General features: G+C 38.7%; 1 protein-coding gene across 1 annotated transcript in view; it reads right to left on the reverse strand.

Moving 5' to 3' along the window:
• Positions 1–1,766: 1,766 nt before the first annotated feature.
• The window catches only part of LOC121876386 (proteasome adapter and scaffold protein ECM29-like), a 29,807-nt gene continuing 17,321 nt past the window's right edge, over positions 1,767–14,252 (reverse strand). The window contains exons 22-27 of the mRNA XM_042381459.1: positions 9,823–11,109; positions 8,292–8,421; positions 7,588–7,788; positions 7,369–7,440; positions 6,307–6,467; positions 1,767–3,692 (exon numbers count right to left, since the gene is read on the reverse strand). Of these exons, the coding sequence (XP_042237393.1) occupies positions 6,331–6,467; positions 7,369–7,440; positions 7,588–7,788; positions 8,292–8,421; positions 9,823–11,109 (1,827 nt within the window). The 3' untranslated portion in view covers positions 1,767–3,692; positions 6,307–6,330. The remainder of the gene's footprint in view (positions 3,693–6,306; positions 6,468–7,368; positions 7,441–7,587; positions 7,789–8,291; positions 8,422–9,822; positions 11,110–14,252) is intronic.

A 14,252-nucleotide genomic window follows, 5' to 3' on the forward strand; every position in this document is an offset into this window, starting at 1 on the left:
CGAATTGTAGCAATAGACAGCTGATCCCATGACTCCACCAAGAAGTCCACAGCTTTCTTGATGTTAAATACTCTCCAGAATTGTTTGAAGAGTATTTTTTGCTGTTCTAACTGTTGATCCTCATCTTCTTCGCTCTTGCTATCGGTGGTGGTGTCACTCAGGTTACGCAACTCTTCCCTGGTGTTGGTGTAGTCGTTCAGGAGCTGGAATTTTTTTGTTGAGAATGCAGCTTTCACATTGCAAATCAACTCCTGGTCCATGGGCTGGATTAAAGACGTAGTGTTGGGAGGAAGGAAGACCACTTTTACGTTGGGGTGACGATCTAACAGTAGGGGCGAGTGTCCTGGTGCGTTGTCCAGCAGCAACAAAATATTAAATGGGACATTCTGTCATCAAACAGTCATCAAACCAGGAGAGGGACAGTGTAGAGAACATCCATGCCTTACGTGTTGTCAGCCAGTGGACATTTAGCTTGGTCATGTCCATGCTCTTGTAGGCGTGCGGCTTGCGGGCTGTGTGGATCACCGATAACTTGAGCTTACAGGTACCGGAGGCATTGGTGGTAAACAGGACGGTGATGCGTTCCTTCTGCATTTTCCGGCCCCGAATCCTGCTGGCATTCTTCACAACGAAGGACTTGGAAGGTAGTTTTTTCCAGAAAAGACCAGATTCGTCCATGTTAAACACCTGGTCGTCACTGTACTGTCCTTCCTCCATAATCTCACGTAAAAACGGAGGAAATTCCCGAGCCGCAGCACGATCAGCACTCGCTTCTTCACCACCAATGTTTATATTGGTGATCTTGTTCCGGATCTTAAACCTCTGTAACCACCCAGAGGAAGCATTAAAGGGTTTGGGCTCTGAAGTTCCCATCTTTCGTGCCACTGCCATGTACAGTTCACGTGCGTAGTCCTTAACAGAGCGCGTGTCGACCGCCATGTTCCGTCGCGCCTGACGCACCAAGTACCTCACAAGTAATTTTTCTGTCTTGAGAAGCACCTGGTTGTGAAAATACTTGATCATAGAAGCACCTGTAGACTTTGTGATCTTCATGTGCTCCTTTATCTTGGCTGAATCCTTCTTTATAGTCCGGATCGTAGATTCGTTCACGCCATGCTGGCGCGCCAAATCAACCTGCCTTGTTCCTTTCTCCAACTCTTGGATGATGCTATACTTCACCTCGTAGCTTAAGGAACGTCGTGTCTTCTTTGGTTTAGTGCCGCTGGGTCCAGGTAAGGAAAGGTTTCTCTCTGGGGGTGGTGGTCCGGCGGAAGCCATTTTACGGAACAATGGATGCGCGTTTACACGGAGTGGCCTTGAGGGATGAAACTGCCGCGGCTAGGTCAAGCGTCGTCTTTCCTCCCTCCCTCCCTCCCCCGGGTGGACACGTCATAATACTTTAAGCCAATTACAGCTAGCAGCAGAGGGGGGTAGGGATGCATGGCCAATCACAGGTCTGATACGTCATATGACGTCAGTGATAACGCAACAAAGACACACACTGCGCAACCTTACCGCGCCGCTTGCCCAAGCAGAGGGAGGAGGAGGGAGAGGCAGGCAGGCAGGCGGGCGGGTGGCGGGTGGGGCGAATCTAAAAATAGCGTCGCGCCGGACACTCTCCGCGTAATGGGGTTCACGTACCGCGTAATGTGAGCACGTGAGGTTCTGGCAAGGCACCGCGTTAACGTGGAAACGCGGAATGCGGGACCGCGTGAAGTGAGGGTTAACTGTACTGTCCTAATATAGGGATAAAAATGAGACATGTGTTTCTTCCATCATTCCCTTTAATCACTAACTGAAGAATGGCAATTGATTAGATGATGAAATTAGTTTACCAAATCTTATGAATTTACACAGTGACACTTACGCCCCGAGTTATAATCACCCTCTCCCGCTGATGGGGGTCATCGTGTTTACAACCAGTTTAAAAAATTGAGTCACAAAGGACACTGCACTTCAGTGCCTGACAGGGAGGCGTGGAGTAAAATTAACTAATAATATCGGAATTGGTTCATTTTACCAGCACACCTCCCCATCAAACACTGTAGTGCAGTGTCCTTTGCGACTCAATTTGTTTAAACTGGTTGCAAACACAATGACCCGTCAATGAAAGCGGGCAGTTAAAACTCTGGGCGTTACTCTTTGCACAAGGGTGTGAATTTTTTAAAGTAAGTGTAGTAAACCTAAATGGATTTATAACTTTATAACTATGTGCATGATTTTTCTCATTAAACTATTTTGCATAAATTTAGCAGTATTTTTTAGCCGAGGATTTAATAATGGCAAGTAAGAGCTTTTTGACTAATGTTTTATCAACCAATGAGTTACGGTAGTTAATATGCATCTATTTTCAATCATAAGAGGTCACAGAGTTAGATGAATGTACCAAAGAATATTACAGTATAATATGAGGCCCCCCGCATCGTAAGGTGCGTTCAGACCATCCGGGCAAAACCCGTTTTTTGTTGGAAAAGCACAATTTTCGGCCGAGCTCTATACGATGATAGTGGATAAGATCTCCTTACTAGACTGTAAATAAGGTTGAAAGCCCTTTGAAAATAGGGTGTAACATCGATTTGTGGCAGACAGAAAAGTATGGGCTCCAGGGCTTGGCATTCGCACAGTCAAGTGCTCTCTTCCCGTCAGTGAGTGAGAGGAGCGGGCGGACGGCCAGCAGCCTCCTCCCCGTCTCGGCCAATGACAGTGAGAATCTGCTATCTACGTCATGGCCCCTCCAGCTAATGAGCGTAGAATCCCTCCCTCGGTTCTCTTTTGTTGTGGCGGGATCTACACTGTGATATCGATTAAAGTAAAAAAAGCCATAAGCGGGTGGGGGTTTTGTTGCTTCAATTCAACATTGCAACAACCCAGTACATTACTTCATGACACGCTACCTACCATCTGCAAGTCCAGTCCTTTAGCTTCAAAATGCATAAAAAATGAATGCTCCATCTATTAAAACAACAAAGTTATGCAGTTGCAAAAAATTTTAAACGCGGTTTAATTGGTTTCAAATTTTGGCGCAAGTTATGATTTGGGGGGGGCCTCATATATAGCAAGCATGTTGTCATGGCAACTGCAAGACCGAAGGACTATAAGACCATAACACTTTCTTCCTGACCGAGGTGCTGTCTTGACAACCATTTTCAGTTTAATGCTGTACAGGTAATGATCAATATAAGTTCCAGTAATCAAAGAGGTTTGTGAAGAAACAAATTTTGAGTAATTATTTGTTAACTTAGTTCATACCTATCAGAACACTTTGCAATCTATACAAAGAGAAAGCTTAAGAGTGATTTGTGTACAAATATTAATACTGTAGTATAGGACATGCTTAACTGGCTTTCACAATTACAGCATTTGTATCTTAATCATCTCTCGTGAACCTTGTGTTCAAAGGATTTTTATTCCCTCATTTGCAAAAAAATTTCTATTCCTCAATAAATAATTATAATTTGATCATCAAATGTTAAATTTGAGTTTAAAGTTCTTTGTCTCACTAGGGTGTCTGTAATTTAGTAAAAATGTATTACTTACAACAGACCTCAAACAATCTTATTTCACATAGGTATACAGAACATTTGAAGTGCCTTATGCCGTACTGATGGGGTGAAGCGGTGGAGTGGATGCTGCTCTTGCCTCCTGTCCTAATGGTTGCTGGTTTGATCCCTGGACACTCCCAGACCATTTAGCTGTAAATGGATACCTAATATTACTTTAAGGGAAGAAAGCCAATTGAGTGCAGTGTTGGTCAGACTGCCTCTTTATGTAATGAAAGTTTAGTATGCACCATGTTGTATCCAAACGTTGTAATGGACTGGCAGGTCTATGGGAACTATTTTCATTTTAATGTTATAATTACGTGGTACAGTGGCCAAGCTGATAACTGCTTGCTTCCTGTCCTGAGGATAACTGGTTTGTGCTAAGGGCACCTCCAGTCAACACAGCTGTGAATGGGTATCTGACCTTAATGCCTTCCTTGCATACCAGAGGTTGAACATTCAGTGTACTGTAACTACACTACCCCAACAAAACATCAGTATTATGGGACTAACTCTTGTGTTGTGATCAACTATACAGTACTGTAATATTTTCTTTAAAAGTATAAAACTTTATAAAGTACAGAACAGGACCAGGGTAAGTGAGAATTATGGGATTTTTTTTCTTTTCCTAACACTGCCTATTACTTTGCAACAACTACAGTACTGTATAGTGCATGTATATGTATACAGAGAGTACAGTAAATTGATTATCTAGCAAGTTTGGAATTGGAAACAAACCAGGTTTAGAATTTTTCTGAATTTTGGAAATACAGTACAGTAGTAGGTCTGAATACTATACTGTTCTATATGTAAATTGTTGGTAACACACTACTGCACTGTACTATTTTCAAGAGAGAAACAGAACTAAATTATAAAAACGTGTACATTTTTACAATGTGAATGAACACCGATTACTACTCGACTGATGCACCTGCCTCTGCTAGGTTTATACACTTCCTAGGGAAATGTGTTTACTGGTGCCAGTGAAGTCGGTCTATGGTAACTTCAACCCACATTCAGTGGTGACCTCAGCCCAATCATAATATGGGCAGAGATCACCAACAATAATATTCTTGGCTAATAGTTAAGCCATATGAAAAGTATCCAATGAAGGTTAGGTTAGGTTAGGTTACGTCGGGTTAAAAATGTAATGGTAGTGGAATTTGTAAATCTCTCACACACACACACACACCACTACTGCCTTTTCCGAAGTCCCTGACCCCCAAAGAAAATACCTTGCGAAGCTCATGCATTATTGTTGGTGATTTTTACCCATATTACAGTATGTTAGGGTTGAAATCACTAAAATGGGCTCCACATTCTTAAATACACCCCATTGTCCAATATCTCAGTAGATCCCGCCTTGTTCTTGATAGTCTTTTCAAGGCCCAATTTAAAGCCAATTAATGATCATACCTCCGTAGCCTAGAGCTGGTGTCCTAAAAACCCTTGGAAAATTTTCAGTTGTTTTGCAACCAAAATTACACACCTCTGGTAAATTGTCTGTTAGTTTTTTCTATTATTATGGCTATACCTGTTCCAAAGTCATTCATCACTTTTATTTGCAATTTCAAGAGCAAAAGTGTTTTGGGTAAAAATATATAGATATACTGTATATACAGTACTGTATATATTTTGCAACCCCAATTATTAACTATAATTATTTTATACTGAAATTTTGGAGTGTTTCAGTTATTCTGTCAATCCTGCATAGTACTGTACTATAGAGCTTACAATACTTTACATTACTTCCCACACAAATCTTTGTGCAGGAGTAAACACTCACATATGGTACAGTATTGCTGGTGGATGAAGGTAAAAATGTAGCAACATATACTTTATTTAAACAATGCTGTTCTCTGCTATTTCAAGAATTGTAAATGTGAAAGTACATAATGAAAGAAAGGGAAATGTAAATTTAACTTTTGGTAAGTGACACTTCCCCAAAACAAAAGTTTAATTGGTAAGGCTGGTGTTTTAAGGCCCATTTATCTACAGGTGTTGTAACTATGTATTGATAGTAAGTGTAGGCCAGCTGTCACTACTGTGTTGACTGTGACCCGGATTCAAGAAGCTTCCAGCACAAGAGGTAAGAGAAGGAAAATGCAGTATTACAAAGAAAGCTAATAAATTATCAAACAAGTTAAGATGCAAGTACAGTAGATGCATTATTAATAACAGTTCATACTATTTGCATCTGATATCTATGAAAGCCTTACCCTGCACTACTTCCTGATGACACCATGGAGTACACTTATAACTCCACAGTATACTTTAAACACAATGTAGCCATAAAACATGTACAGTATCTTAATTTATTTACTTTTTGAATACAAGAAAATTCCATTATTACAAAAAACAATGATTATATATAGTTTATAGTGCATAGCTAACAACATACCCATACTAGATATTAAAACTTGTCTAATTTCTATTATCTGAGCTTAAACAAAATACTTTATGGCAAGTTATTTACTACGTATATATAGATTAAAAAAAATATTGTATTGGAAGTTAAAAACTGGCAGAGGCGGCTGCCAATTGGCCAAGTGACTCTTACTTGGTTGAATTCTTGGCTCAGAGAAAAGATGAGACTTTTACATGCTGCATGATTCAAAGTATGAATTTTATTAATTATTATTTTTTTGGTTTATGGTAAAAATGAGCATTATTGTATAATGAAACAGCATTGTATACAGTACTGTATATATAATGGTTAATTATGGATAAATTAATGAACACTCCGCAGATTACTGAATCTCACATGTTATATTTCAGTGTTGTTTCTTCAATCTCTGGATTCTAAAAGAAGCATCCGATGGGCTGAGGCAGCCAGGGCCTGAACATCGGGTTGTGCATCTCTCCGTGCCTCCTCAACACCAGACAAGAGCTCCATGCGAAGTCGTACCACCAATGTCTCGCAGACTGTATGTAAAAAATATACCTGTATTATATTAAGATACAGTACAGTACATATTGAAATATTATTATCATTACTAAGTGCCTTTAAAAATACAAGTGGCTAGTACAGGACCAATTCTGTATGTGAGTTTAATTCTTCAAAGCTGGGCATCAGATTTATCTTTTGTTCAGAATGTGTCAAGAACTGATCATGCTTGACAGCTGACCAAGTTGGATATCATGTACAGTGTACAGGTACAAACTCTAATTTCAAATACTGTACTGTACATACACATCACTACACAAAAGACCATGGTGTTAGACGTTAGTGCTATGCATCTTAAAAGCACTATTTTAATTATACATAAGACCACAAGAGAACCTCTCATAACAACTGTATTTATACATACAAACAAACAAACATGAGCCTCTCGTGGTTGTTACATATAAAAGTACAGGAATCCCTGGATTTATAAAGGGATGCTTTTCTGAAAACTTTTGTAAACCAAATTTCATCAGATCAAAAATGATTTTCCTATTAATTTTCATTATACAGTACAGTACAGTACCGGTATATTGGGAGATATGTTTCTATAAGGGAAAATCTTCCCGAAGACAAAAATAAGATTACACATAAAACCAATTTAAGGACCATCTTTTTATGGAAAACAATAATTTCATTCTAAATTATAATGTAGTACTGTACAGGTTAACTTTATTGACTGAAGGTTCATTATGGCTCTAGCTCTCGAAATACGAAAACGAGGATACTGTAGTACAGTTTTTCTAATACTGTACAAAGAAAACCAACAGAATAGGATGTTCTGCCTTTGTGTCTATCCTAACCTTCTGGTGGATAATAGTGGTATAATAAAACCTGTTGTGTACAGTAGCATGCACTCTGATACTGAAGCATTTTACTTACCCTTTACCTTTTCCAGGAATTCATTCAATACGACAAGGGATTCTCTTCGAAGGCTATAAAACTTGGCAACACCTAAAAAAAATATTTTTCTGAATTAATTAGAAGAGAAAATTATGTAGAGTTGAAATATATAGTTCAGCAGAATTTGCAGTATAATGTATACTTACTGCATCTCCAGGATATTTAATTCAAGTCATCAAAACAGAAAAATTATATTACCTAAACAATAATTAAATATTTTGCAGGAGTGGTGTAAGAGAGGGTCAAAGAGAGGTGTTCCTAAGGATCCAGGAAGCTCTTGCAAGAGAAAATGTCGACCCCAGAAATGTTTCAGTGCTCCCACGATGCTCAGCTGTGTCTTACGGGGAACACGTGACGCACTGTTGTTCAACATCTCTACTACTTGTTCACTGTATTTTTCTGAAATAAAATATTACAATTTATTTTAAGTTTCTTCACATTACAGTATTATTCCTACACTGACTATCTATATTATTGGTGCTATTAACTTCTGTACAGTACTTTAAACATATGATTGATCTATCACTATTTTAGGTTAATTCTGGTCTCAAGGAGTGTAAAATAGCCGAAGCCAGATTAGCCCCTGGGGTGATATATGGCAGTCAGTTAGTTTATACCAGGGGTTTATGGTAAAATGGTCTAGGTCAGAATATACTGTACCTGGATATCACTGGGCAGAGATGTAATATAACCTGCTGTACTGGGTTCAATCCTCCTCCCTGGTCACATGTAAGAAAGGTATTATCCAGGGTGATCTTACAAAAGATTACAGGTTTTCTCCGAGTAATCTGGGTTCCTCCTTTATTAACACTACACAATAGCTCGTGACAAAGAACATCACATTCATCCTTCCATCAAATGTTAATATCAGACAATGACAGGTTATGGGAATAATACTCAACCTTGGGTGTCCTTGGTGAGGGGCCAGGCACGCCCTAATGAGTGTACCATCTCATCGATTAGGTCCCACCGCAATGATTCTTCTTTTTTGTTGCGTTCCACATCATCTGCATCCTCTTGTTCTTGCTTATCCTGAGGAGGGAAAATTCACTATTTAATCTTTCAAAAACTGGAAAGAATATCCACTGAAAAGCAAACAATATATATTTGCATAACTTTTTTTCCCGTCTTATTTTTTTACCTAAACTATTCATTCTTGTTTACTGATACAGGTTGGGAATCCTTTATCCCAAAACAAAAAATTCTAGAAGGCTCAGATGATGTTGGTCACCCAGCTGACCTGTGCCTTAGTTTCCCGGGAAACTCGATTGTCTGTCAAAACTGTTTACAGTCACATATTGTGTACTATACTGCCTTATTATGATATTTGTGTATTTTTTTTTAAGTTATCTCAGCTTTTATAATGGGAGTCTATGGGAAAATGTGTTTTGATTTACAAAAGGCTTTTCTGGAATGCAACCCTTTCATAAATCAGGGAAAACCTGGCAAAATGATATAAAAGAATTGATTGATTTACATCACCAGGAGTAATTTACACTATTGGCATTAGAGTCTCTTTACCTCATGCACCTTTAGGACTACCTGGTTAGCAACCAAGTGAATTTTGTAAACTAAAAAAAGTTATAATATAGGTTCATTGGCTTATGGGACCACCAAACCAATATATGAGGCACATATGCGCATTATGTTTGCACCCAAAGACCATAAACACAAGTTATTACCGGTTAAATGGTGGAAAGGTACCACTGAACCTAAGATCCCAAATCAAGCTAACAAGGTCTGAGATGAAAATACCCTGTACTGTACTGTACTCTACTGTAAATGTATCAGTAATAAAATCCAAGCTCACCATCCAAGGAGTTACACAATTTATGATAAATGCATTAAGATATGAATACTGTACTGGCACTGAACAGTACTGCTTCAGTCATCAAGTGACAAATGAATTTTTTTATCCAAACTTGTGTGTGTATTCTTACATCACAGGCAACTGGGTGATCAATTTGAATCCCTCCTATCCTCTGTTTCAAGCCTTTAAGTCATAAAAGATGTATGCTCTTGTCTTGTACTGGCATCAGGCATCCCCCCAATTTAACCATATAAAAGTAAGAGTATACTGGACAAGAACAGGGATAAGGGGGAACTCCTCACTGATATCTGAAACAGAATGAATAGACACATAGAGGAGTGATGGCCATCTGAGTGAACTGGAGTTGTAAAGTGGAAGACAGTTGAACATGGAAGCTGAGTCACACAATACTCTGGGTGTTCCTCTAGGATGAGATGCTGTCGAAGCAACTGAACATTTTCTATTCCTGTTGTTTTATATCCATATTTCCATTTCCATAAGGTATGGTAAATTAAAAAAATTAAGTACAGTACACTGTATCTCGAATATACCCTGCAGTTCACAAAAGCATCAGTAAAAATAAGAACGTGAATATATCACAATAAATGACCTCTAATACTCACATGTGTCAAGTATGGAAGACAAATGTTAAACACTTGTTCAAATCTGTCAATCTGGTACTTGTCAAGGACAGTTGTGAGGGCTTTGATGGCATGTATCTTGTATTCCATCTTTTCCTTGCTGGCTTCACGTGTAAGAACTTTTACCACATCCTCTACCAATAGTTCATCTCTATCTGGGTATTTCAAGGCGCTAAGAATAGACTTAGTATGCATTGCTACATTTGAGAGTGCTGTTACAAGGGATTCTTTTCCAATCCACGTTCTTCCTTGAAGACTATTGATAAGAAGCGTGACCAAGGACGTGACAAGAGCATCGTTCATACTTGGCCCAAGTTTCTGAGACACTGTTGACAAGGCTCTGCCAGCCTGAGCTTTCATTGCCCAATTTGAATTTTGTAAAGCTTGTTCACAAATCAAAATAATCTCATTTAAATAAAGTCTCACTGCAGATTCTGTTCCAGGAGTGTTATCAGACCAAATTTCATCCCAAATTTCAACACCACCTGGGTCACCTTCAATAGTTTTCTCAGCATGCATAGCTAAAAATGCCAATGGCATTGCTTGGCAGGCATGTTGTTTCATTATATCACTATTTTGAGCATGCATACTGCGAATGGTAAGAGCACCACTCATCCTGACACTATCATCTTCCTTCTCCAGGTACCAAGTTTGTAACTTAGTGAGGATCTTTTCAACACTTGAAGCTTTAGCAGTTTTAACAAGATTGCCTATAGCATTGGCATATACTTTCCGTACCACAGCATTTCTATCACTCAGACCATTAACTAGAGCAGCCAAGAGCTTCCCTGTGTACTTTTCCAAGGGTGCTGGGCAAGTGTGGGTCAGTGTCTCCACAACATGAGCAGCACCTGCACGACTAGTGAGACCAACAGAGCTCTTGAGAACATCTACCAAACCTCCAACTAATTTTTCCAATGAACTTTCATCTACAAATTGTAAGACATAGTTAAGTGTGTCCATCATGGGTGTGCTACGAGCTGCAGCAACTCTTGCTATGTCCAACTTCTCTCGGTCATCATCATTTAGCCTCACAGAAGTGTAGCTCAGAGCTTGAGATTCAAGTCCCGAGAGAGCCTCCAAGAGTGCAGGGACTAGAGTGCCAAGGTGTGGCCTGACTAATGACCCTCCAGAGCGGCACAACTTGGAGACAGTTTGTAGGCTCACACTTCTTACTTCAGACACAGTGCTGGTAATGCCTGATGTTAGCAAAGTGGGAAGAACTTCTTTGAGCATCTCCTCACTTTCCTCGCCAGTACCTTCACATACCTGAAAGATATGTCTCCTTTTAATTTGTTTTGAAATACATATTAAACTATCTTATGAGTAAATCAGGGTATGCAGTATAATGTATGCTAAACCTAAGTGTCACAATAGTATGAAAGATGAATACATTTTGCTCAAAACACAGTCATAAACTTGAACACTACTGTAAACATAAGTATTTTATACTAGTTAGGGAAACCAGCATTGCCCGGGTTTGTTTTTGAGGGGTAGCTCATAGCCTTTGTCTATGACCACACTAACAACTATTTTGCATCCACTACACTATCAACAGCACAGTGGAGTCGCGATAATTCCCAAAATACTAATTCATCTTCTTACAATTCACAGGTAATGTACCTGTGTGTTTAATTTGTTTTTCTTGCGGTCAGAACATTCATAATTCTTGGCTGAAAGCTGAAGTGTTTATTTATATAAGAAACCATAAAAATTCTGGAAATATCATTTCAACATTCTGATGTGACTTAGAAATAAAAAAAAAATATAATATAAAACTATAAAATAAGAAAAATGAAGAGTGGAAAGTGTATTCTGTGTGGCAGAGGTGGGAGGTAGAGTAGCTGTGTAATGACCACGGTCGTACACGTCAGTTAACGTAAAATCAGACAATTCATATTGCGCTCAATAGCCCACAAAACATGTAGCTATGCCTTCTTTACCGAGTCTCCCATCTGAGGCGTCCGTTTTCTCATCGCTCCCTAGCTTAGGTGCTGTCCATTTTCTCTGACTTCCTGAAACCAACCTCTCTATAAAGTAAATGTGAATGTGAGAGAGGACACCAATGTTTTGAGTCAACTTAGATATGTTTGATTACAGTTAAAGCATTCAAGATCCTTTGTGAGTGATGTTGAAAGCTTTAACTGTCTTTCTTGTTAGTAACATTGGTTAAGTAAGTGAGTGTCGAGTCTGCCAGTACGAATGGCATCCCATTTTGATACCCAAACATCAGAGAATCTGATGTTTGTAGTTTAGTTAGTGTCAGTTGTCTATTCAAGAAAGCCGTTATTCTCCTGAAAGAACATGTCAAACTCCTTATCTCCAAGATCTCAACGTATACCCATAGAGGGTCCTTGTCTAGAAATTCCGCTTATGTTGGGAGAACTAGTGTTAACAGCGTGTGTATTTGACGTCAATTCCACTTTTTCCTGGCAAGCCCAATCTCTGATTAGATTATAAAAATAGACTTAAGAAATTTGCCTGACCCATGGCATTGAGTTTCATAGTTAAATGTTTAGCAACTGAGTAGAATGTAATTTCTGTCATTGCGTGATTAGCCTTTCTGGCATGGGTAGCGCACAGGCCTGAGTTGCCAGTTAGCCGTATATAAACTCGTGCCCAAGGAGTAGCGTCACATCTCTGACGCTGCTTTATCATTATCATAGGTATGTGTATGTTCCCATGCCCGCCACATTAAATCAGTTTAACTAGGTGAATTTTGTGAATATAAGTGTTCATGTTGTAACAGTGAAATTGTCATTTACCCAGTGAAAGAATTAATGTAACGTAAATATCGTGTGTCGTTGCTAGACGAAAGATTGCTTGTGATCGAGTTATTTTTGACACATCTCAGGCACTTTGTGTGTGTTAGCTGAATACCCAACAGTCACCGGGGGGACCGGTAGCTGCATACCAACTGGCTGGCTTTGGCACGATTAAATTGTGCGAGTCCGCACCCTGGGAACTTGGCCTGAACTCCCTCGCAGTGTATCGGACTCCAACCGACCCTAACAGCGCTCTTCGTTTGTTGTGGTGACACCAGTGTTACACCCTCGGCACTCCTTGCAGTTATGTGGGCCAAAGTATTATTGTTGTATATGATAGGGGATAATTAGGAGAAATATAATTATCCCATGTTGGGTAGTGAACCCATAAATATTGATAGTATCTGTAAATATGTTATGTGCGTTGAGTACATCAACTGAAGGTAAAGTGCCATGTTGTTCATTCCGAAATAACATGATGTTATAAATAAGTTAATTTGGGATATTGTCAAGTGTGTCATTGAACCAACTGTATTGGCAATGAAATAATATGATGATTGTTTAATGTTGTTACCAAGAATTGAAGATTTATTTTGCTACTTTTAAAAGTAAGACCTAAGGGTCCAGTCCTATCTGAGCGTGTAAAATAACCATCTTATTTGTCAAAGAAATACTTTAACAGTTGTTTAATGATGTAATAAGTAATTGAAGATCTATTTTATGAATGATAAAGTAAGACCTAAGTGGTCCAGCCCTATCTGAGTGTACTTAATTAACATCTTGTTCACTCATGTTAATAAATATTGAATTAGTAAACTATGAGTATCACCGCTCTGTTCCTTCTACCCATTGGTTCTCAGAAAATAACTAATGTAACTCATGTGCCTAGAAGCTCGCTAGCACGCCACCAAACAGTTCAATGAGATATGTTATATTCTAATAAAAGTCTGGGTGGTGGCAGGCTACCGTTGTAAGTATAATAAGTGTTGTAATAAGAATGACATGGTTTCCCAGATTAATCCATGGTTTAAAAAATAACTAAAATAGGATATAATTGAGAGAAAGTAAGGACAAAACTCAGAAAATACAATAATATATATGAAAGAAGAAATGAAGTAAAGAAAAGAATACTGACTTAGAAAATAGAAGCAAAGAAATATAAGATAAATAAAATGGTCCCTCGGTTAACAAACGGTTCGATTAACGAATTACCTCCCATAAGGATCCTCAATTCGGTTAACGAACAAAACTTCGATTAACGAAATCCTTACGACAAACACGTTTTGTTGTGAGCATCAGCTGATCAGCTGATGGGCTAGTCCGCCAATTCAGTGATCTGTTCTAAGTTTACATTCATTTCCAGTGGAGTAAATATCAAGAAAGTTGTGCTCTTTAATATTTTTGCATTTTTTATATTAAAATTTTTAGTCATTTTAAAATTTAGTTAACATATTGATAATATATGCAGTACAGGGAACTAGTTTTTTGTGCGCCCATCAGCCCCTTCACTCATCTACCAGGCGTCAGTTTAGCTTTGTTTACAGTGGAGTGAACATCGATTTTGTTGGTGTCTTGAATATTTTTGCATTTTTACATTAAAATTATTGGTCATTCTGAAATTTAGTTATCATATTGATAATATATATA

Source organism: Homarus americanus, unplaced genomic scaffold, assembly GCF_018991925.1.
Source record: "Homarus americanus isolate GMGI-L3 unplaced genomic scaffold, GMGI_Hamer_2.0 scaffold34921, whole genome shotgun sequence".
Lineage (NCBI taxonomy): Eukaryota > Metazoa > Arthropoda > Malacostraca > Decapoda > Nephropidae > Homarus > Homarus americanus.